Here is a 17,790-nt window from a genome sequence, read left to right as displayed (position 1 = left end):
CAGCTTGCACCCGCATGGAAAACTTTTATTTTGACATTGGATACTGATAAACAAGCTTCCTTCGAATGCAGTTACCAGGCGGGAGTGAAAAGCATTGCTTTAGAACAACAAAGCCGGTCTTCCTTTGTCGGCAAAAATTTTCCCTTGAAAAGAGATGCAAAAGAGAAGTTCCTTTTCCCGCCTTTTCCCCTCCATTTTCATGAAGAAAAAAAAGTGCAAGAAACATTTGTGTTAAATACATGTGTTAGGAACAATATATATATAAAAAAATTGAAATTCTAGCCAAAAATAGAAAAGTTATAATGAGATGCTTGGGACCACGATTGTTACATTTGGGTATCTCGACCAAGATGCTTGGGACCCAAAAGGTTACTGCTTTCATATTTTCATCACATTCTTGGATTTCTTTTGCTTATCTCTCAAGGATTTTAGCTTTCTTTGTACTCAGTTCTTTCAGTTCTGATAACTTCTTTTCCTCTCTACTAAATGAGTCTTCTGAGTTTTTGTTGTATCATGCTTCCTTTTCAGTGCTTCCATCCACTTTCCATTTGCATTCCTTGCTGCATGGATTAAAGATTTCGTTATAGGGACTTTTTCAACCCTCCATAACTTACAATTGCATCATGTATACATCGTTGGGCAATAAGTGAGTCCTCATCAAGATTATCCACAGGGCACCGCTTATTTACAGAGAAACTGCACTCAACAGAAGCATTTCAATGTGAAAGCATTGCAATCTTCAGGACAAACAGTATAAAGGAAATAGGAATTGTAGCTTTCCTGGCGATGTAATTTGAACAAGTGTTCTCGTAGGACACACATCTGGGAAGTTAAGCGGAATTCTAGCCAGGCACAGGGTGAAGACCATTCACAGGCCGCCACTGAAAACCAAGGCCCTACTCCGTTCAGTCAAAGATGACCTGGAACTCCGTATTCTAGGAGTATACCGAATACCCTGCGAGTGTGGAACACCATACATAGGCCAGACGGGACGCACCATTGACCAGCGGCAGAATGAACATCAACGTAATATCCGATTATTCCAACCTGAAAAGTCAGGACTTGCGGAACACATGATCACTGAGGGACATAAAATTTTATTTGCCGACAAAAATAATATCCAAATATGCCGGTTACTGGGATCGACGGGTAAAGGAAGCCATAGCCATATCACGGAAAAGCACCAATCTCAACAGGAACGTGGGACTAAAGCTCAGTCACGCCTGGAACCCACTCCTCTGCAAAAACAAGACACCTGCCAATGAGAACACCAGGATCCAGAGAGAGCCAATAGGAAGACAGATTCTAAACTCAGTCACATTATATTTATGTATATTAACATTATATATCGGTCTCCATTTTTACATTCCCTGAAGATGAGAGCAATGTATGCCCTCGAAATGTTGGAAGCCAACTCCAATTTAACCTGGCTGGTAACCCAAGAACACTTGTTCGAGTATAAAGGAACTGTTGTTACAGTCTTCAAGAATTGTCACATCTGATCCAGCCGATCAACAGCAATGTCAAAATGTTTTCATTCTTGCAATCACACTGTCATTACTACATAGCAGGGCCAGAAAAATAGCACTTTTCAACTAGGACTTTTAATGCAACATTTACTTGGTCTTCACCCACTATTCCATCCAAAACATGCTGCACCATATGTGAGCCTATATCAATGGTGATCTCATACATATCTTCTTACAGAAACATTGTAATATTTTCAGACAATCTTCACGAAAATGTAACATCTGAACGTCAGCTAGCACAGATCTAAATGCTGCTTGGGTTGCAAATCATATGTCAACTTCTTTTGCAGAACACCCACCAATCTGGATCAGTTAGATCTAGTTTCAAGAGATCTTCAGAACTTACAGCTTCAAGCAGAATGGACATCTTTATAAACCTGGACATAAGGGATTTCAGTAGCTTGATCATTTGTTCATAAAGGAAAGGCACCACTGATGAATCACACTGAAACCTGAGAAGAAAGGGTTCTATATCAGTTGCAATAGTCTGAAAGAAAGCTAGCCTGACTGGTAACAGAGGATTGCTCACTTGACTTAATAGTTTTAAGCTTTCACACCTGGGTCGTTCCTTGGTACCAGAAACTCTGTCAACATAGGTTTTCAGAAATGGTAAAAGGTATTGTGCTTTTTCCACCACACTTCCATTGCCTAACCACCGAATTGGACAACACTTTTTGGAAAAACTTTTGATCCTATAATTCTTGTGAAATCTGCTCTCTCTGCTGGAACATTTTTAAATAAACTGTACACTGCTCTTAAGAATACCACTACATTCCAACCAGAACTCTGAACAGATGCTTTGAAAGCACCATGAAGTCTGCAGCTTCCTATTTCCAGCAATATTGTACTTTCTGGCTCATTAATGGCCATGTTTTCCTTGAAAAAGGAAAGAGACTTCCAGTTAATTGCTGGTCCATCCAGGGATATTTGCACTATGTTTTTCAAACTGATACCTTTTACACCTTCTTGAAATGCCAGTAGCAAGTCACTAGCTTTGGTATGGACCTGAAACAAAAATACAAATTTTTCCAGAAAAATAGTAAATTTCCCTGACTTTTCCAGAAAAATAAAATTTCCTGACTTTTCCAGGTTTTCCAGACTGGTAGACACCCTGTATAATTAGCAAAGAATATACTCATCTAAGTGAAATCCTTTTCGTACATTAACAGTTCAATGAAAATATAGTCACCTATACTTCATAACAGGCCCATAGCAAGAATGTTATTTCAGAGGGGTTATCCTTTATCAGCAACTGTGCTGCAGCTACATAACAATTATATTATAAAAATTGGTAGGTTTAAAAACCAATGAAACATTTCCCAAGCTCCCTCTAGCTTCATGCCTACTTCAGAATGTGTTGTTTGCATGCTTTGTTTTTAAAGACCTACTCCTGGAAAACAGCAATTAAACCCAGTGCTACTGATTCTCAATAATGAAAAGTTGTTTCTCATGGCTAAGATATAAAACTTGTAAAAAGAAATATCTTAAACACCTTACAACACCAAAACGTACAAGTATTTTGAATGTTAAAATCTTGTTGAACGTTGGTAATGAAATAAATTCATTGGTATTTTAAACTGCTCAAGAAACGACATTCAAACAGTATGCAATAATAATTGACCAAGATTTTAATCTAGAATTTTCTAAACTAAGTACAGCATTACTAATTTTTAACCGTGAGACTTACTTTCAATGGTTCTATTAATTTCAATGGTCCCTGCCACCATCCACTTGGGAACTTGTACAAGTTAAAACAATTCACTTTTTATTTCTTTACTTTTGCTTGACATTTTGCAAGTTCCATCAATGTTAATTAAACAGTAGAGTACTGCATGGGGACACTTTTGTTCGCTTGTCATCATTCGAGTCTTCAAGTCTATACAATCAAATATTTTAATCTGACAATCATATACATATGAATGGCTTATTGCAGAAAGGGACCTGAGTCACATTTTTGAAGTATCGGAGTTAATGATATTTTTGATTTTCCTAGTTACAGACACATCTTTTAGTGCAGAAAGGACGTCAGTCTCACGAGGCTATAGCCAAGAAAATGCACAGTGAAAAGTGTACTTTAATGCAGAAACGTACCTAGGTCACTGACTTGGGTCCTTTTCTGCAATAAACTTAGCCGTATTTATATGTTGTACGAACTGTGTACTCTAATCTGTAATGCAGCTCGGGGCGGTAAAAATACTGTCAAACTTATTGACACCAGTAACATTATTGGTTTTCCAACGTGGTGGCCTCATGTCTACAAAAAAATGTGGCATCTGTGAAAACTACCATGTGTTCCTACAAGAATAGGCAGTATTTTCAGATTTCCAAGTATCATTACTTTGAATACTGTGTTGTTTAACATAAGGGTACTGTCAAAGTTTCCGAATTCATCAAAGGTTTGAGGTCTTACACCTTCTATCTGATTGATTGAGTTGGTTTTAAGTCCGCTTTATGCACAGTAAGGCTAATCGGGACTGGACCTACAGTTTAAAGTGGGATCCGAACCACGAACTCCACCGGGTATCGAACCCGGGACCCCTTGATTACAAGGCGACGACGCTACCACTGTGCCATCGGGGAGGCCTACGCCTTCTATCTGTCCAAAGGTGCAAGAATTGTAATTCCTACGCCATGTACGTTCCCAGTTACACGTATGCCGATCAATCTTACTAAATTGAAAGACATATGAACTGCCTTGTCGTATGTACCAGACGACATCAAAGGATTTTATGAAGATATTCTTCAGTGGCCCACTACACGCACCAATGAAACAGACTCAGGCTGAACCTCGCCCTTTAATAAAGAAAATTTGAATTTGAATAACACATGCATGTATGAGCTCGTACATTATTGTACATCAAACACCGACAATAAAGTCCAGAAAGTGCAGTACACTGTCATTTTTTGATGACACTATAATTTTCTGTGGCATATATAACATAACCTAACATAACCTAGCGTATGTGGCAACGACAAACGGGCGTTTGTAGGATATTTCTCGTCTTATTTATCACAGTTTCCACTTTTATTGCTGAAAGGTACCGGAGTCACAACCTTTTCGTCTCCTCTGTCTCTAGCAGCATACTGAGGGAGGGCACATTGAGGATTGCAAAATTAACTTTTCTTTATGCTGTATATTTGAGCCAACAGCGGTACATTTCTTTCTTACACTATCAATATTATACGATTTTTCTTGTTTTTCTCAGAATTGTGCAAAAGTGACTCAGGTCCCTTTCTGCAATAAGCCATTCATATGTACAATATCCAATGGTAGTTTCAGCCTACAATCATCTATTTAAATTTGCTGAGACAGATGGTGGAAGTGCTGCAGGAAGAGAATTTCGTTCGAGCACCAAATAGTTCGCATGAACGACGCTAGATAGCACATGGAATTGAGAGCTTCTTTGCTCGAGTGAATAATGCCCAAACAGGCAAAACAAGCGGTATATGCTCGAAGTCCAGTAGTACACGTAATTTGTCTGTGGTAGTGGATCCTCAAATATGGATTGTGAAATGAAAGATGCAGTGAAATTGAAACTTAAGTACACATAGTATTTTAGTCTATCTTATCAATACAGTGATGTATGAAAATGAAACAGATGACTGTTGACTGAAACTGCCAGCATGGATATTTTACATTTAAGCACCTATGATTATTGTCGCAATAAAATGATATTCCATTCTAAATGCTTGAGCGTGGGAGAGACAAAAGAGTACGAGCGATCAAGAGTGGTCCCAAGTAGTACTCTAGTGCCAAACCACCGCTCCTCTGCCCAAAAACCAGGGTTTCTGTTCCTGTCCATACCCATGATCACAATATTGCTTCCACGTAGTGACCATCCACTCCTTATCCCAATCCGGCAACATCTCAGATAGGGGAACGCCTACATATCAGCCACGAGTTCAACCCCCAGCCTGAATAAGGCCACATGTTAACTTTCCCAACCATCTCCACCCCTTATTTCCATTCCCAACTCCTCCCCTCTTTTCACATTGGGCCCACACACTACACTCCATCACCCATAATTTTTGACAAGCTGGTCAACTGTATCTTTGCTCTGTACGTTGAACACTTTCTTCGTTTTCCACCATATTTTATCTACATCTCAGTGGCATGCTCAAAGGGGAGTTGGTGAGCCTTTAAAAAAAAAGTTATTATTTGAATCAAGGCATGTGCACCTATCATTAGAAATGATTGAACCACTGAATAGGTTAACTTTTAGCTACCTTAACACTAGCCATTACAGGTTTTATCAAAATTAATAATTACAGCACAGCATCAAAACAAAAATCAGTATATTTCACAGTCTAAGGCATAAAAAACAAAAACATTTTAAAAAAGGGTCCAATTTCATTGATTAAAAAAAGTTACTAAAAATAATCAATTTCCATCGAGAACTGGAACACTTTATCAATGTTTTAATACAGAACATGAGTTAACTAGTCATATGGCATCATGCATGACTATCATTGCACTGAAGATTTGTCCTCCACTCATGTACATATAAAAGAGAAAGTGTTTTTTTTTTTTTCAAGCAAAATTAAACAGAATATCACAATATTATCAACTTCACATATACTTTCTGATCACAGACATGTACTTAACTATCGCTGAGAACATCTTGTTTGCCCTGAAGAAATCTTTCAAAATGGCTACCGTCCCAGTAGCACTTCCCGCATTTAATGCACACATAAAATTCAGTCACTTCGTCCAGTTTCTGTTCTGGAATGGCATCAACCTGTACCGTTGCACCTTGGCTGGTTCTACACTTGTACATGTCAATACCTTGAACCACATACGTAACTGTAGGTTCGTCGTCGGAATTCTCCTCCTCGCTAGAAAATCCGGTGCCCTCGAAATCATTGCGCGAGTCTTCGAGTGCACTTTGGGCAAGATTCTGTGACACTAATGCAAGCTTCTTCATCATTTCCCGAGACACCGTTTCAAAGTTGCTTCCATTGCATATCTGCACATAAATATAAAGAGGCAACTTAATAAACCAAAGTGGACAGGGTTTAAGTTATACAATAAAAATATAAAAATAAGTTCCTTACAAAATCAGTTTGGGCATACTCCCATCTTGCAATCTTGAATTCTCAAACAAAAAAAATTTTGTCACAGCAGTACAAGCCTCTTGTATATGTTACTTTTCAGATTTAACCTCTAGCAGGCAGCTTGGACAATTGCTATCCCAGTGCCTGTAACTTCCTTGAAGATGGCAGGGAGAACAGTTGTCCCAGTAACATGCCACATCATGTAACATGTTATTCCTTCGAAACTACTCAAGATTTTTCAGTTCTGTGCTTTTCTCTATTAGTATACATACAAAGGTATGGCATACTCGAATATCGAAACACTTCACTTAGTGCTAGTTTTCTTTATAGGTTATATAATATTAATATTAGCCTAAAAGAAATAGTTTCAAAGTTTTACAGAAACAGGAGTTTTAATAACATGGCTGAAATACTTACATGGTTGGAAGAGTATGTCCTAAATGGCTAAGCCACAAATGTTTTACGTGCGACCCTTTTGTAACATGACAGATATCAATGTGTTACTACTATCCTCAAACATGTCAGCTTGTACATGTCAACAGTCGCAGCAGCGGTTGTCATGTATTGTTTAAGATCGTCCATACTTGTAGAAAGGGGTGGAACAAAAACCCGGTCCTTGATGTATCCTCACAAGAAGTAGTCACACGGTGTTAAATCACAAGCACACAGAAAGCCTTTTCTACCTGGCTAGCAGCCATATTGCTCGACTGACATCAAGGGAACTCACGTAATGCTGACATCACGAAAACAAATGAAGAGCTGAAGTCGTAAACTTTCCCTATAAAACAGTACTAAATGCTTCCTGTTAAAACAAACAGTTTTGATTCATAAATCGTTTAATCTGTCTATTTCTTTTGAGCTTACCCTGTATAATAATATTAATACATATATTATATAATATTAATAATGTGTTTGTGTGCAGAAACAAATTTCTGATGTTTATTGATCCTAAGAGCAATGCAAGAAGCAAATATTCAAAAAAGAAACTTCTATATACGAGGGGCATACTATAATGATTTACCTTTATTTTTTTTCAAGTTCCACGGTCCACCATTCGAGGAGTGAGGACTGGCATATGAAGCTACGAGTCTATTCTACCGATTGCAGGCAGCAGTGCCCAAAAAGGATTCCCGGTGTTCACACAGCAGCACGTTCCGTACATCATTGTAAGTGGACTATTGGACAACATGGAAAGCGACTATAATGGTCAGCGTCGGACAAGTTGGTTTCTATGAAGAGAGGGTGTGACCACAGCAGAGATTTACAGACGATGGGTGGAAGGCTGGAAAACAGGATGCACGTTAACAGAAAAAGGGGCAAGTTCTGGAAGGGAAGTGACTGTGACAACACCAACATTACATGGGTTGAGCAAGTTATTCTTGAGAACAGGTGCATCACGTTTTCTGAAATGGAGGTGACCATGGGCCTGTCCAGAAACACCCTGCAGTGAATCGTGCACGATCACCTTAATATGGGGAAAGTGTGTGCTAGATGGGTTCTCAAATCCCTGACATCGGTGCAACGGCAGCGAGTGAATGTGAGCCGAGACCTCCTGAACCGGCACAATTAGGATCCAGCAGACTTCCTGTCTAGGCTTGTGACTGGTGACGAAACATGGCTCCATTACCACGAACCAGAGACCAAACATCAGTCAATGCAGTGGAAGCATAAGGGCAGGCCCTCACCGAAGAAATTCCGGACTGTACCCTCAGTTTGTAAACGAATGGCTACCGTCTTTTGGGATACCGAGGGTATCATCCTCACTGACTGGCTGAAACCAGGATCGACTATTAACAGTACTTATACGTTGTACTTGATACAGAGTCTGAAGAAGACCTTGCTAGAAGGTTGAAACGTTACGATTAGTTTATGTTTTTAATAAAATAAATTACTGCCTTGGTCAGCATATTTAGTTTTTCAAGATACTCAAATGTCAATCTCCTCCATGCAGTACATCCTAGAAACTCTATTCTTGCAGGTACATGAGATTAGGGGTTTCTGTGGGGTGTGTAAGGTGTCCTGTTCATGTGTATGTGTGCCACTGTTCCTTCATCTGCCTTATCTAATCATCATTCATCCTCACCATCATTAGCCAAAAGTGGCCGAAAAGAAATGTACAATAACCAAATCAGTGTGTGTATGTTGAAATTATTTCAAGGCATGCAAGAACATTTTCTAGTTCATAGGGTAAAAAGATAAAAAATTCTACTCCTGTGCAGTGCACCATGTCACTACGTCACGTGGAGTGTGGAAGCACGATAACCATACATTCTTGTTCTGCCACAGAGGTGATGTGGCCAGCATCACACTCTGCCTGCCTCTAGCCTTCCCTGCTATGTCACATTTCTACCCTCTTGGGTTAATTCTGATGATGGGGATGAATGATCAACTGATAACATGGATGAGGAAACAAACACAATGATACATCTGTGCCTCAAAAGAGGCTTGCTTGAACCTGAGGCCTCTGACTGCAGATTTCTTTGGCTTAAAACTCTACACATGCAAGCCAAGGTTTTCTAACTGGCTTACATTGATCTCACATTTTACATCACTACCCAAGCTGATCAGTATTTTCTTTTTTATATTAGATAAATTTATAGCAATTGTTGAAACTACAGGGAGAAACTGAAGTTCAAAGAACAGAAGTAAGAGACTGGCTGGAACTCATATCCAGGCTGCAGTAGAATGCAGTAAAGTTAGCAACCACACAACCAACCCAACAATTGGGACAATTTATATGTCTTCAAGACATGCAAGCTGAAAATGTTGGTTGGTTGGTTGATTGATTTGGCGTTTTATGTCCACTTTATGCACAGTAAGGCTAATCGGGACTGGACCTACCGTTTAAAGTGGGATCCGAACCACTATGTGCCTCCACCGAGTATCGAACCCAGGATTCCTTGATTACAAGGCGACGACGCTACCACTGCCCCATCAGGGAGGCTAAGCTGAAAATGTTATGGATGATGCAGACAGCTGGAAGTGGTCGAGCTTGCCTAACTTGTCTTGAGTATATGCACAAGTTGGATTGCCTCTATATCCTGAACAAAAGGGATCTGAGGATGGATGAGCCCGGAAAAAATTCAAACTTTAGATCACAAACTCCATGGATCAAATTTATGTCTTCCACAAGTCTCTACATACTGGACCAGTAGTTGTGACTAACAAGTAGTATCTACAAAAATTTGGACTATGGGACTTAAAAGATTAGCGAACACATTTCTAAGGAAACTGAAATGAAACCACAAGCTGTACTTACCAAGCACCTGGTAAAGATGTCTTCCTTTTTGACCTGGATGTTGAAATGGTTCAGTACTTCTCTCAGCTGCTGTTCCACAGGGCCACTCTGCACATCGTAGCACTGGTTGTCGGGAAGGTACTGTAATAGCTGCAAAGCGACAATGAGAACTAAGAATTATATGAACTAAAAATGAAATTACAGTACTAAATTTTAAAATAAAAACATGGAAAAATTCTCAAAACACTGAATTGTTATTATACTTCAATTTTGTTATAAACTGCTGAGTGTATTAGTGTACCATGTATCCACAAACTGTAATTTCTCGTAATCAATAATTATTTTTGCGAAAGCTGAAACTTTTTTCATGAAATTTTCACCTAAGATTGATCACTTGATGGCAACTAAGTCAGTTGATATAATCTGTTAAAAAGTAAAAAAAGTATGTGGGCCATAAATTTATAAAACACATGTAAGTACTCCAGTGGCGGTCCCTCCATGGAACAGAGGGAACAGGCTGTTCCCTTCTACTTATCGCCCTTTTTAGCTATTTAAATTATCTATAATTACATAATAAGAACACTTCTTTCTTCAGAAATCAACACGCCGAAGAAAAACTTTCACCGTGACTGGACGTTTGTTTACTTCACCCACCCTCGTCGTCCCACGCTCTGCTGTCTGTTGCCGAGTATTTCCGACCAGGCCGCGGAAGCTGAACTCTCTAGCTGTTCCCTACGAGAGACATAGCGAATTCGTTTTCCTTCGAGTTTTTGCATATGTGCTAAAGTTTAATTGCGTCGTAGTGATAGTTTTGAGTGTAGTAAGTCTATAGTTTCCTAATCTCATTGCAAAATTGCGTCTGTCATTCATAACGAACTGGAAAAATCTTCTACAGTCTAAGCGTCTGCTAAATGCCTTGGCTAAACGCTGCGAAATAGCTTCCGAGGGAACAGCTCGCATCCACCTGTTCCACCAGCCCCAAGACGCACGCAGCGGCAGGACAAAGCAAATGTTGCGAGTGTTGTATGATCGACCGGCTGAAGACGAAAGATTTTAGTTCATTGAACTTTACAGAAAACACAGCAAACCAACACCTATCCTAACCGAATTAGAAACTAAAACTAAATCGTACACAAGGCATTTTCAAACAAGTTACTACAACTCTGTAACTGGATACTCTTCCAGTGGCAAATTATTGTTGTCCTTGTTTGTTCCCGAGAAGGGAGTTTGGAACAGTTCGGGTTTTGTCACAATTTCTACAAATGTAGTGGACGCATGGACGTCCATAGAATTTTTTCCAGGGGGGACAAGCAAGGTACCTTTCCCCAATAATAGTGTTGTACCCTCAAAAAAACATTGCTTGAATTTGAATTTATCATATTCATGCAATAATTAACACATATTATTGTGGCTGAAATGAAATTATATGTGACAAATATATAATTTTTGGTTGACTTTCATTTTCCGGGGGGGGGGGGCGGACAAGGCCACCCCTTCTGGACACCCATGAGTGGACGTCATAAAAAATCTCGGCCATCTGATTGCCATTATTGCATTGAGGACGTTTGAATTACAATGCTCAAGTATAAAAAAAATGTCAACTTAATCTACAAATAGAGAGATGAAACCGGTTTCAACAAAACATTTTTTCTCTGATCACTCATAAATTGCTTTTATTAATGTTTCCTATGTTGCGCATCAACAATTTTGTTTTTAATGTTTTCTTTACATTATATCATATTTGCTTTAACATTGGTATTTTCATAATTTTAACGTGCTTCATGTATGTGACTTCTGAAAGTTTTTAGCATATGTTTCGTATGTTTATTTGGTTCATTTGAACAAGGGTTGAATTTTACTTGGTCTACTGTATTATATTACGATAGGTATGGGAGGGGAGGGGGCAAGTGCATGTCACCTGTTCCCCTGCCTGATTTAGCACCCCACGCCACTGAAGTACTCATTTATTACAAATACAAGTTTCATTACAACACAACATTTTAATTGCCAAAGAGACAGATATACCTATCTGGAAAAAAAAAACTAAAAAACCAAATACTGCACACTCTCCTCATTACCATCACCATCTGCACAACTATTTTCAATTTCAAGACAAGTATTTCATACAAACAAAAAGTTTGGCCATGGGCAACCCCCTGTCCACTCCCATAGCAAACATTGTCATGCCCCTAGCTGAAAAAGATATTCTTCACTCACCAGAACCCAAGATACATACAACATGGCAGATATGCAGATGACACCTTGGTCGTTTACAAAAGGGAAGAGGAAATAGATCTACTCACATAAAAACTTAGCAACATTCACCCCAGGTTGAAATTTACAATAGAACAGGAAAACCAAGGCATCCTTAACTCCCTAGATCTAACCATCAAAAGGAGGGACAACAAATTCACCACCACTGTCTATAGAAAACCAGGGGCAGGGAACTAGTATATCCACTCCCTTTCCAACCACCCACCCCAGCATAAAGCCAATGTATGGCTTAACTTCTACAGAAGAGCTTTCTCACACTGTTCAAGTGAAGAAGATTTGAAGGAAGAAGTTACCATAGTGACGGACATAGGACTTCAAAATGGATACACAGTACATCAACTCTCTACATGGTGCATCAAAGCAGAAATGCAAGTATGACAACCTAACCTACTCCACCCAGCCAGCAGCGATAAAGCTAAATGGATTGCCTTCCCTTACCACCAGACTACACCCAACCGCCTAGCCAAGACCTTGAAACAATATGACATAAAACTCGCACACAACCCAATGAACAAAATAGCCAGTGCCCTAAGCAAACACAAGAGACCATTCCTTTCCCACTAGACAACCCCGGTGTATACGATGCCCAGTGTGAGTGCAACTGGCACTACATTGGCAGATCCATCAACGAGCATATACAACAGCATTTAGCGGATGCAAAAAAATCCCAACCCACTACTGGGCTAGCAAGGCACCTGAAGTTCAATAAACACAGGATCCAAAAAGTTTCAGTTAGGCACACATTACACACCCTAATCGACACCAAAATCAAAGAGACACATTGTAATTATGCACTTTCCGCATGAGCTGAATATCGACAGCGGTCAGGCTCATCATGTTTGGCTCCCGCTATTACAACAGCTCAAACCCATCCCTTGCAGCAGACGAAATGGCTACATGAGCACCCCTAGCGGTAGGCGAGGAAACAACAACAGGAACCGGAAGTCAACCTAGCAGTGAAGCACAGAGTTCCCAAGTGGATGGTGGCAGAGGCCACCGAAATTAATAGAACATTTACAAGTAAGTTTCGCGGATATATCTTTAGTAACTCGTTTACGTCTTATATTATCAACAGTATTATTTATTTCCCTCAACATGAATAACCCCATGAGTTAATAAAAAACAAGGAACTAACCCTGATATAAATATTTCCTCTTGTCAAAACTATCCTTCCTTCACGTTTTGCAGACTTGACACAATCATCGTGATCAGCATCATTCTGCAAAATCACAGTGTCAATTCCACACTTCCGCAGCTGCTTTCCAAGTCCTTGCACCATCGTGTCACACACAAATTTCACAGACTTGGAACCAACTGGAGATGCTGCCTCGTTTTCTGGCTTGGATTCTGCAGGCTTTGCAAATGGAATCTGCACTGTCTGTAACAAAAGGAACATTCATTTAAAGATGGGTCAACTGAGGTCACTCTCTGCTCTAGTTGTATTTTCTCGGAGTTTCCTAGAATCCTCAATTTTTTTTTCAGAGTATGCCGGTCACGTCACGTAACAGCCTACAAGCGGCAGGGCTTACCTACGGACTGTCTGCCTCGCTCCCAGGTGGGAGATCATCCAACCAATTTCAGGGTGTCACGTGTGGTCAGCATGACAAACCTCCCAAAAAACTACTCAAAATAGCACATGACACACAGGTTTACTGCACTGTTGCGGATGAATGTAATATTAGCGAGCTTTATATGTCAGAAACAAAAACAATACCTACATGGCAATGTTTCCCCTGCTTCCTCTTATATCTCTAACTTGTTCTGCAAAGTCTCCGAGAAGAGGTTGAAAGCTCAGCACTAGTTTTATCTTTCGTATTACACACTGCATATTTGAATTTTTTTAAGTCGACTAGTGGAATCCTAACTAACACAAAGGAACACCCATACCCATGCCAGAACTCTAACCCAGTACCTATGATGCTGAGAAGAGGTTTGAACTTGAATCGTTGGTATTCTTAAAATGTGGGAAAATGTAAAATCGGCGAGAATTTTGTAATATTTTGCTCTATTGGGACTATGAATGTTGAACTTATAGTGTGGGAAAATGTAAAACCGAGGAATGTAAAATCGGGGTTCCACTGTAGTTTACCCACAACTCCACAACTGCAACTACCTGTGCCATTAACCATTTGTGGGTATGTGAAGACTAATTTTGTTGGATCTGGAGTTCAATATTATGCGACGCCAGGAAATCTCACTGGTCGAGACACAATTATCACAATTTTCTTGTTCATTCAAACTATTTTTCTTTTCAATGCAGAAAATGTATGCATACCTCTTTCTTCTCCTTCTTGGTGCTCTTGCTTTTCTTGTGCTTCTTTGGCTCTACCGGTGCATGCATCACTTCTTCAAAAATGTCTCTGAATGGAATGCCTTGCTCACAACAGCAGGTCTCCATCACCTCATAGATCTCCAGTAGGCAGTAGGCATCTAGAGCTGAGAATAAATTAAGATTCAATTATATGGTTTGCAATGTAAAGTGGCGGTAGTCTTAAGATTAATATTTATAAATGCTGAACTACTTTAAATTGTTACAATGTATAAGCCTTGGTATCGGCAATGGTGAGACATGCGATAGGTAGTGTGCTAATAGTTCAAAGACAAGACCTAGTAATTTTTTAACAATGGGTTCCTGTGCTTCTCTGAATGTATATGAAGGGAACCTGTATACTTACATTGTCATCCCTCTATGTACTGTGCCTTTTAGTTTTACCTTTCTCAGGTTGGGCACTTTCAATATTAGTACATGCCAAAAACATACCCAAAAATACATATTAATTGCTTAATAAATAGAATTTAACTCGGCCACACTTTTTACCTAAATGTGATGACAAGGACGAATGGTGATTACATGAAATTGATGAATGGACACTCACAAAACAGCCAGTACCTGGCTGGGATTCAAACCCAGTACCCTTAGGGTTGTACCTCACTGTGCTAACCGTCTGCCACAGTCAGCTAACACACCCTGGTTCACTCTACCACATTAAGCAATGACAAAGAGAAGGGTTTCAAAACAACATTTATTGGAACTGAAAATAAGGATTATGTTTGTATTTTAATTATTTTATGTTGCTCATCTGCCACTTTTGGCTAAATGTGCCAATCAGCACTTAAAGTGGAAATTCTTAGCTGGGGGGAGGTTTGATCAAGCCTGGGTGGTATTCCCCCGTTCAAGCACTGGTGACAATTTATGTGTGTGTTAGTACTTGATGGAAGGTTCACTCATGAAAAATGCACTTGTCCAGGCCAGGACTCAACCCCAGGAACTTGGGTGGAGAGTTTCAATGTTGAGTAGTCATGTTCTCCACAGGCTCACTCAGGTGCCGAGCTGACGAAAGTAAAAATGGACTGCAGGATAATTTGAAAGCCAACCAACAATAACAAGACTACAGTGCAACAAGCATATTGCCAAATGCGAAGAGCTAAAACTGTGGGAATAATGTTTTAAGAATGCTGAAATATATTTTTTCACCTTAGAAATAGCTTCCTATATTACACAATTAGTTTTATCTTGAAAATTAAAATATATTATACCAGCATAGAACTTCTGGCTGTCTCGAAGAGGCCTCCTTTCCCAATTGGAGAACTGGTCAGTCTTGTCAAGAGGATTCCCCAAACACAGCTCTACAAGATTTGCCAAACTTTCACCAGTCGATGACACTGTATCTGCAACAACACAAAAATACACCTTACTTCTCGTAAAAGCCAGGTAACATGCACAGTGGAACCCGACTTTACATTTTTCAGGCACCAAAGTTGAAAAAACTTCAAATGCACGAAAATGTAAAATTTTATAACCTTACGCAGTGTCGGAACCATCAAGATTGAATTGTATAATGCAGCAAAAAGTAAAATCCGGGAACATAAAATTGGGGTTCCAATGTATTTACACAATTTTATAATTAACATTTTATAACTGTCAGTATGTAGTCACGTTGAGGAAAAAACAGATATGTTGTAATGATGTTGACATACACTTTGTAATTTAAATTATGCACAAACAACATGCTCTCAAACTTTATGAAGTACTTGACTTGCTTAAGAAATAAAACTTAGCTCCTTCACAAATAAAAATGCAGAAATCAAAAATTTATATTTGACACTTGGATCCTAAATAAAACTCTCGGTCACCCCCTTACACCTTACCAGCATAAGGAAAGACAAATGGATACTCCTTAACCAATCTCCTCCACAGTGAGCAAAGATCCAGTAAGCTCTTGTTCCTTGCCTTAAATTCAACATGAGGTAGAGACTCTGATATTATTTTCATGTCAGTATGAAATCCAAAGCCTGTAAATGGAAAAAAAATGTTTTAAAGAAATTTTAATTGCTACAGAACAATAATCAGTTGATAGTGGAATACAAATACATGGATAAAATTGCACTGATCAATAACATTAAATAATATTCATGGTTTGGTGTGGTACACATGCTTTGCAACATAAAAATGCGAAACTTTACCTACACAATATTTGAATGGAATGTTCATTAATACAAAACAATGCTGTACTTTATTTGGCCACATTTTGAGAGTGAGGGAGAGTGTGTGTGTGTGTGTGCCTCACAATAATGAAAGTTAAAGGAAGAAGAAGAAAATATAAATTTTACACAAAAATTTATATTTGGAAAACCCGTCATGTGGACATCACAATAGGTTGAAGGGAACAAACAATTGTAGTTTGTAGAAGTGGTACATTCCTACAACCATGAAAAGCTGAATTTTGTAACCCGTGGCCTAACAGCCCGTGAGGGCCAGGGCCTACAAACTGACTGCCGGCCTCACTCCCACGTGTGAAGGCGAGAGATCATCCAACTGGATACAGGGTGACGTGTGGTCAGCCGTCATCACAGGTTTCCATGACTGGGTTACGCTACTCATTCGTAGCTCCCAAATTTCCTCACGATGGTCCCATACATAGGCAGAAATCTCAGGAGAACATTTATTACACTTCCCCAAGGAGACTCGAACATGTGCGTTCCATAGCCGGAGCCCAAAGCATGACACCTTAGACTGCATGGCCAGTGTGGGATGAAAAGTTGCACTGAGTTAAAAATTATAACAATTTGTAAGAGTGGCAGTGCTGCAACCTGGTGGAAAAAATCCAGAAAAGCATCGACCGCCCTACGGACACTGGTTGGACCAAATTTGCAGTGAAGTACAACAAAACACTTTTTGAGGACATAATGCCCAAACCTAATTTTTTAAAAAGGAAAATATGTATGCAACATTTTGGAAAATTGGACATTTCCCGCGGGAGTCTTAATTAATGCACATTGTGAACTTGTTCTTTGGATTTCATTATTACTTGTCATTCCAGTATGCCGTACCTTCATATGTATATAAATTAACAAAAAGACGTTTGAACAAAAAGACAGTGAATTATCATTTGTAGTTTTAAATAAAATGATACGTTAATTGTTACCATGTGTACGTTAATTGTTACCATGTGTACGTTAATTGTTACCATGTGGAGGTGATTTCATTTTAAAATTGCCGACTGCAATGCCACTAACTAAAGGTTAATACAACTTCACACAATCATCCTCCTTTCTTTTCCAAATTTTTGGATTTACCTTGATTCTTTTTTCAGGGCTGAAAGGGTAAAACTAAAAATTAGCGTAACAAAAGGAAGGCATGTGTCATGACTATTATTGTGTATTACAATGCTGATGATATGTAGCACAATATAA

General features: G+C 39.2%; 1 protein-coding gene across 3 annotated transcripts in view; it reads right to left on the bottom strand.

Moving 5' to 3' along the window:
* Positions 1 to 5,808: 5,808 nt before the first annotated feature.
* The window catches only part of Nbr (exonuclease mut-7 homolog), a 51,986-nt gene continuing 40,004 nt past the window's right edge, over positions 5,809 to 17,790 (bottom strand). For all 3 annotated transcript variants that reach the window (XM_083135721.1, XM_083135723.1, XM_083135722.1), the window contains exons 11-16: positions 16,246 to 16,389; positions 15,634 to 15,765; positions 14,372 to 14,532; positions 13,232 to 13,474; positions 9,844 to 9,972; positions 5,809 to 6,496 (exon numbers count right to left, since the gene is read on the bottom strand). In XM_083135721.1, the coding sequence (XP_082991847.1) occupies positions 6,131 to 6,496; positions 9,844 to 9,972; positions 13,232 to 13,474; positions 14,372 to 14,532; positions 15,634 to 15,765; positions 16,246 to 16,389 (1,175 nt within the window). In that variant the 3' untranslated portion in view covers positions 5,809 to 6,130. The remainder of the gene's footprint in view (positions 6,497 to 9,843; positions 9,973 to 13,231; positions 13,475 to 14,371; positions 14,533 to 15,633; positions 15,766 to 16,245; positions 16,390 to 17,790) is intronic.

This window comes from Lepisma saccharinum, chromosome 14 (assembly GCF_977018435.1).
Source record: "Lepisma saccharinum chromosome 14, izLepSacc3.1, whole genome shotgun sequence".
NCBI classification, from domain to species: domain Eukaryota; kingdom Metazoa; phylum Arthropoda; class Insecta; order Zygentoma; family Lepismatidae; genus Lepisma; species Lepisma saccharinum.
Note: the sequence above shows the minus strand (reverse complement) of the source record. Positions and strands in the feature narration are given on the sequence as shown.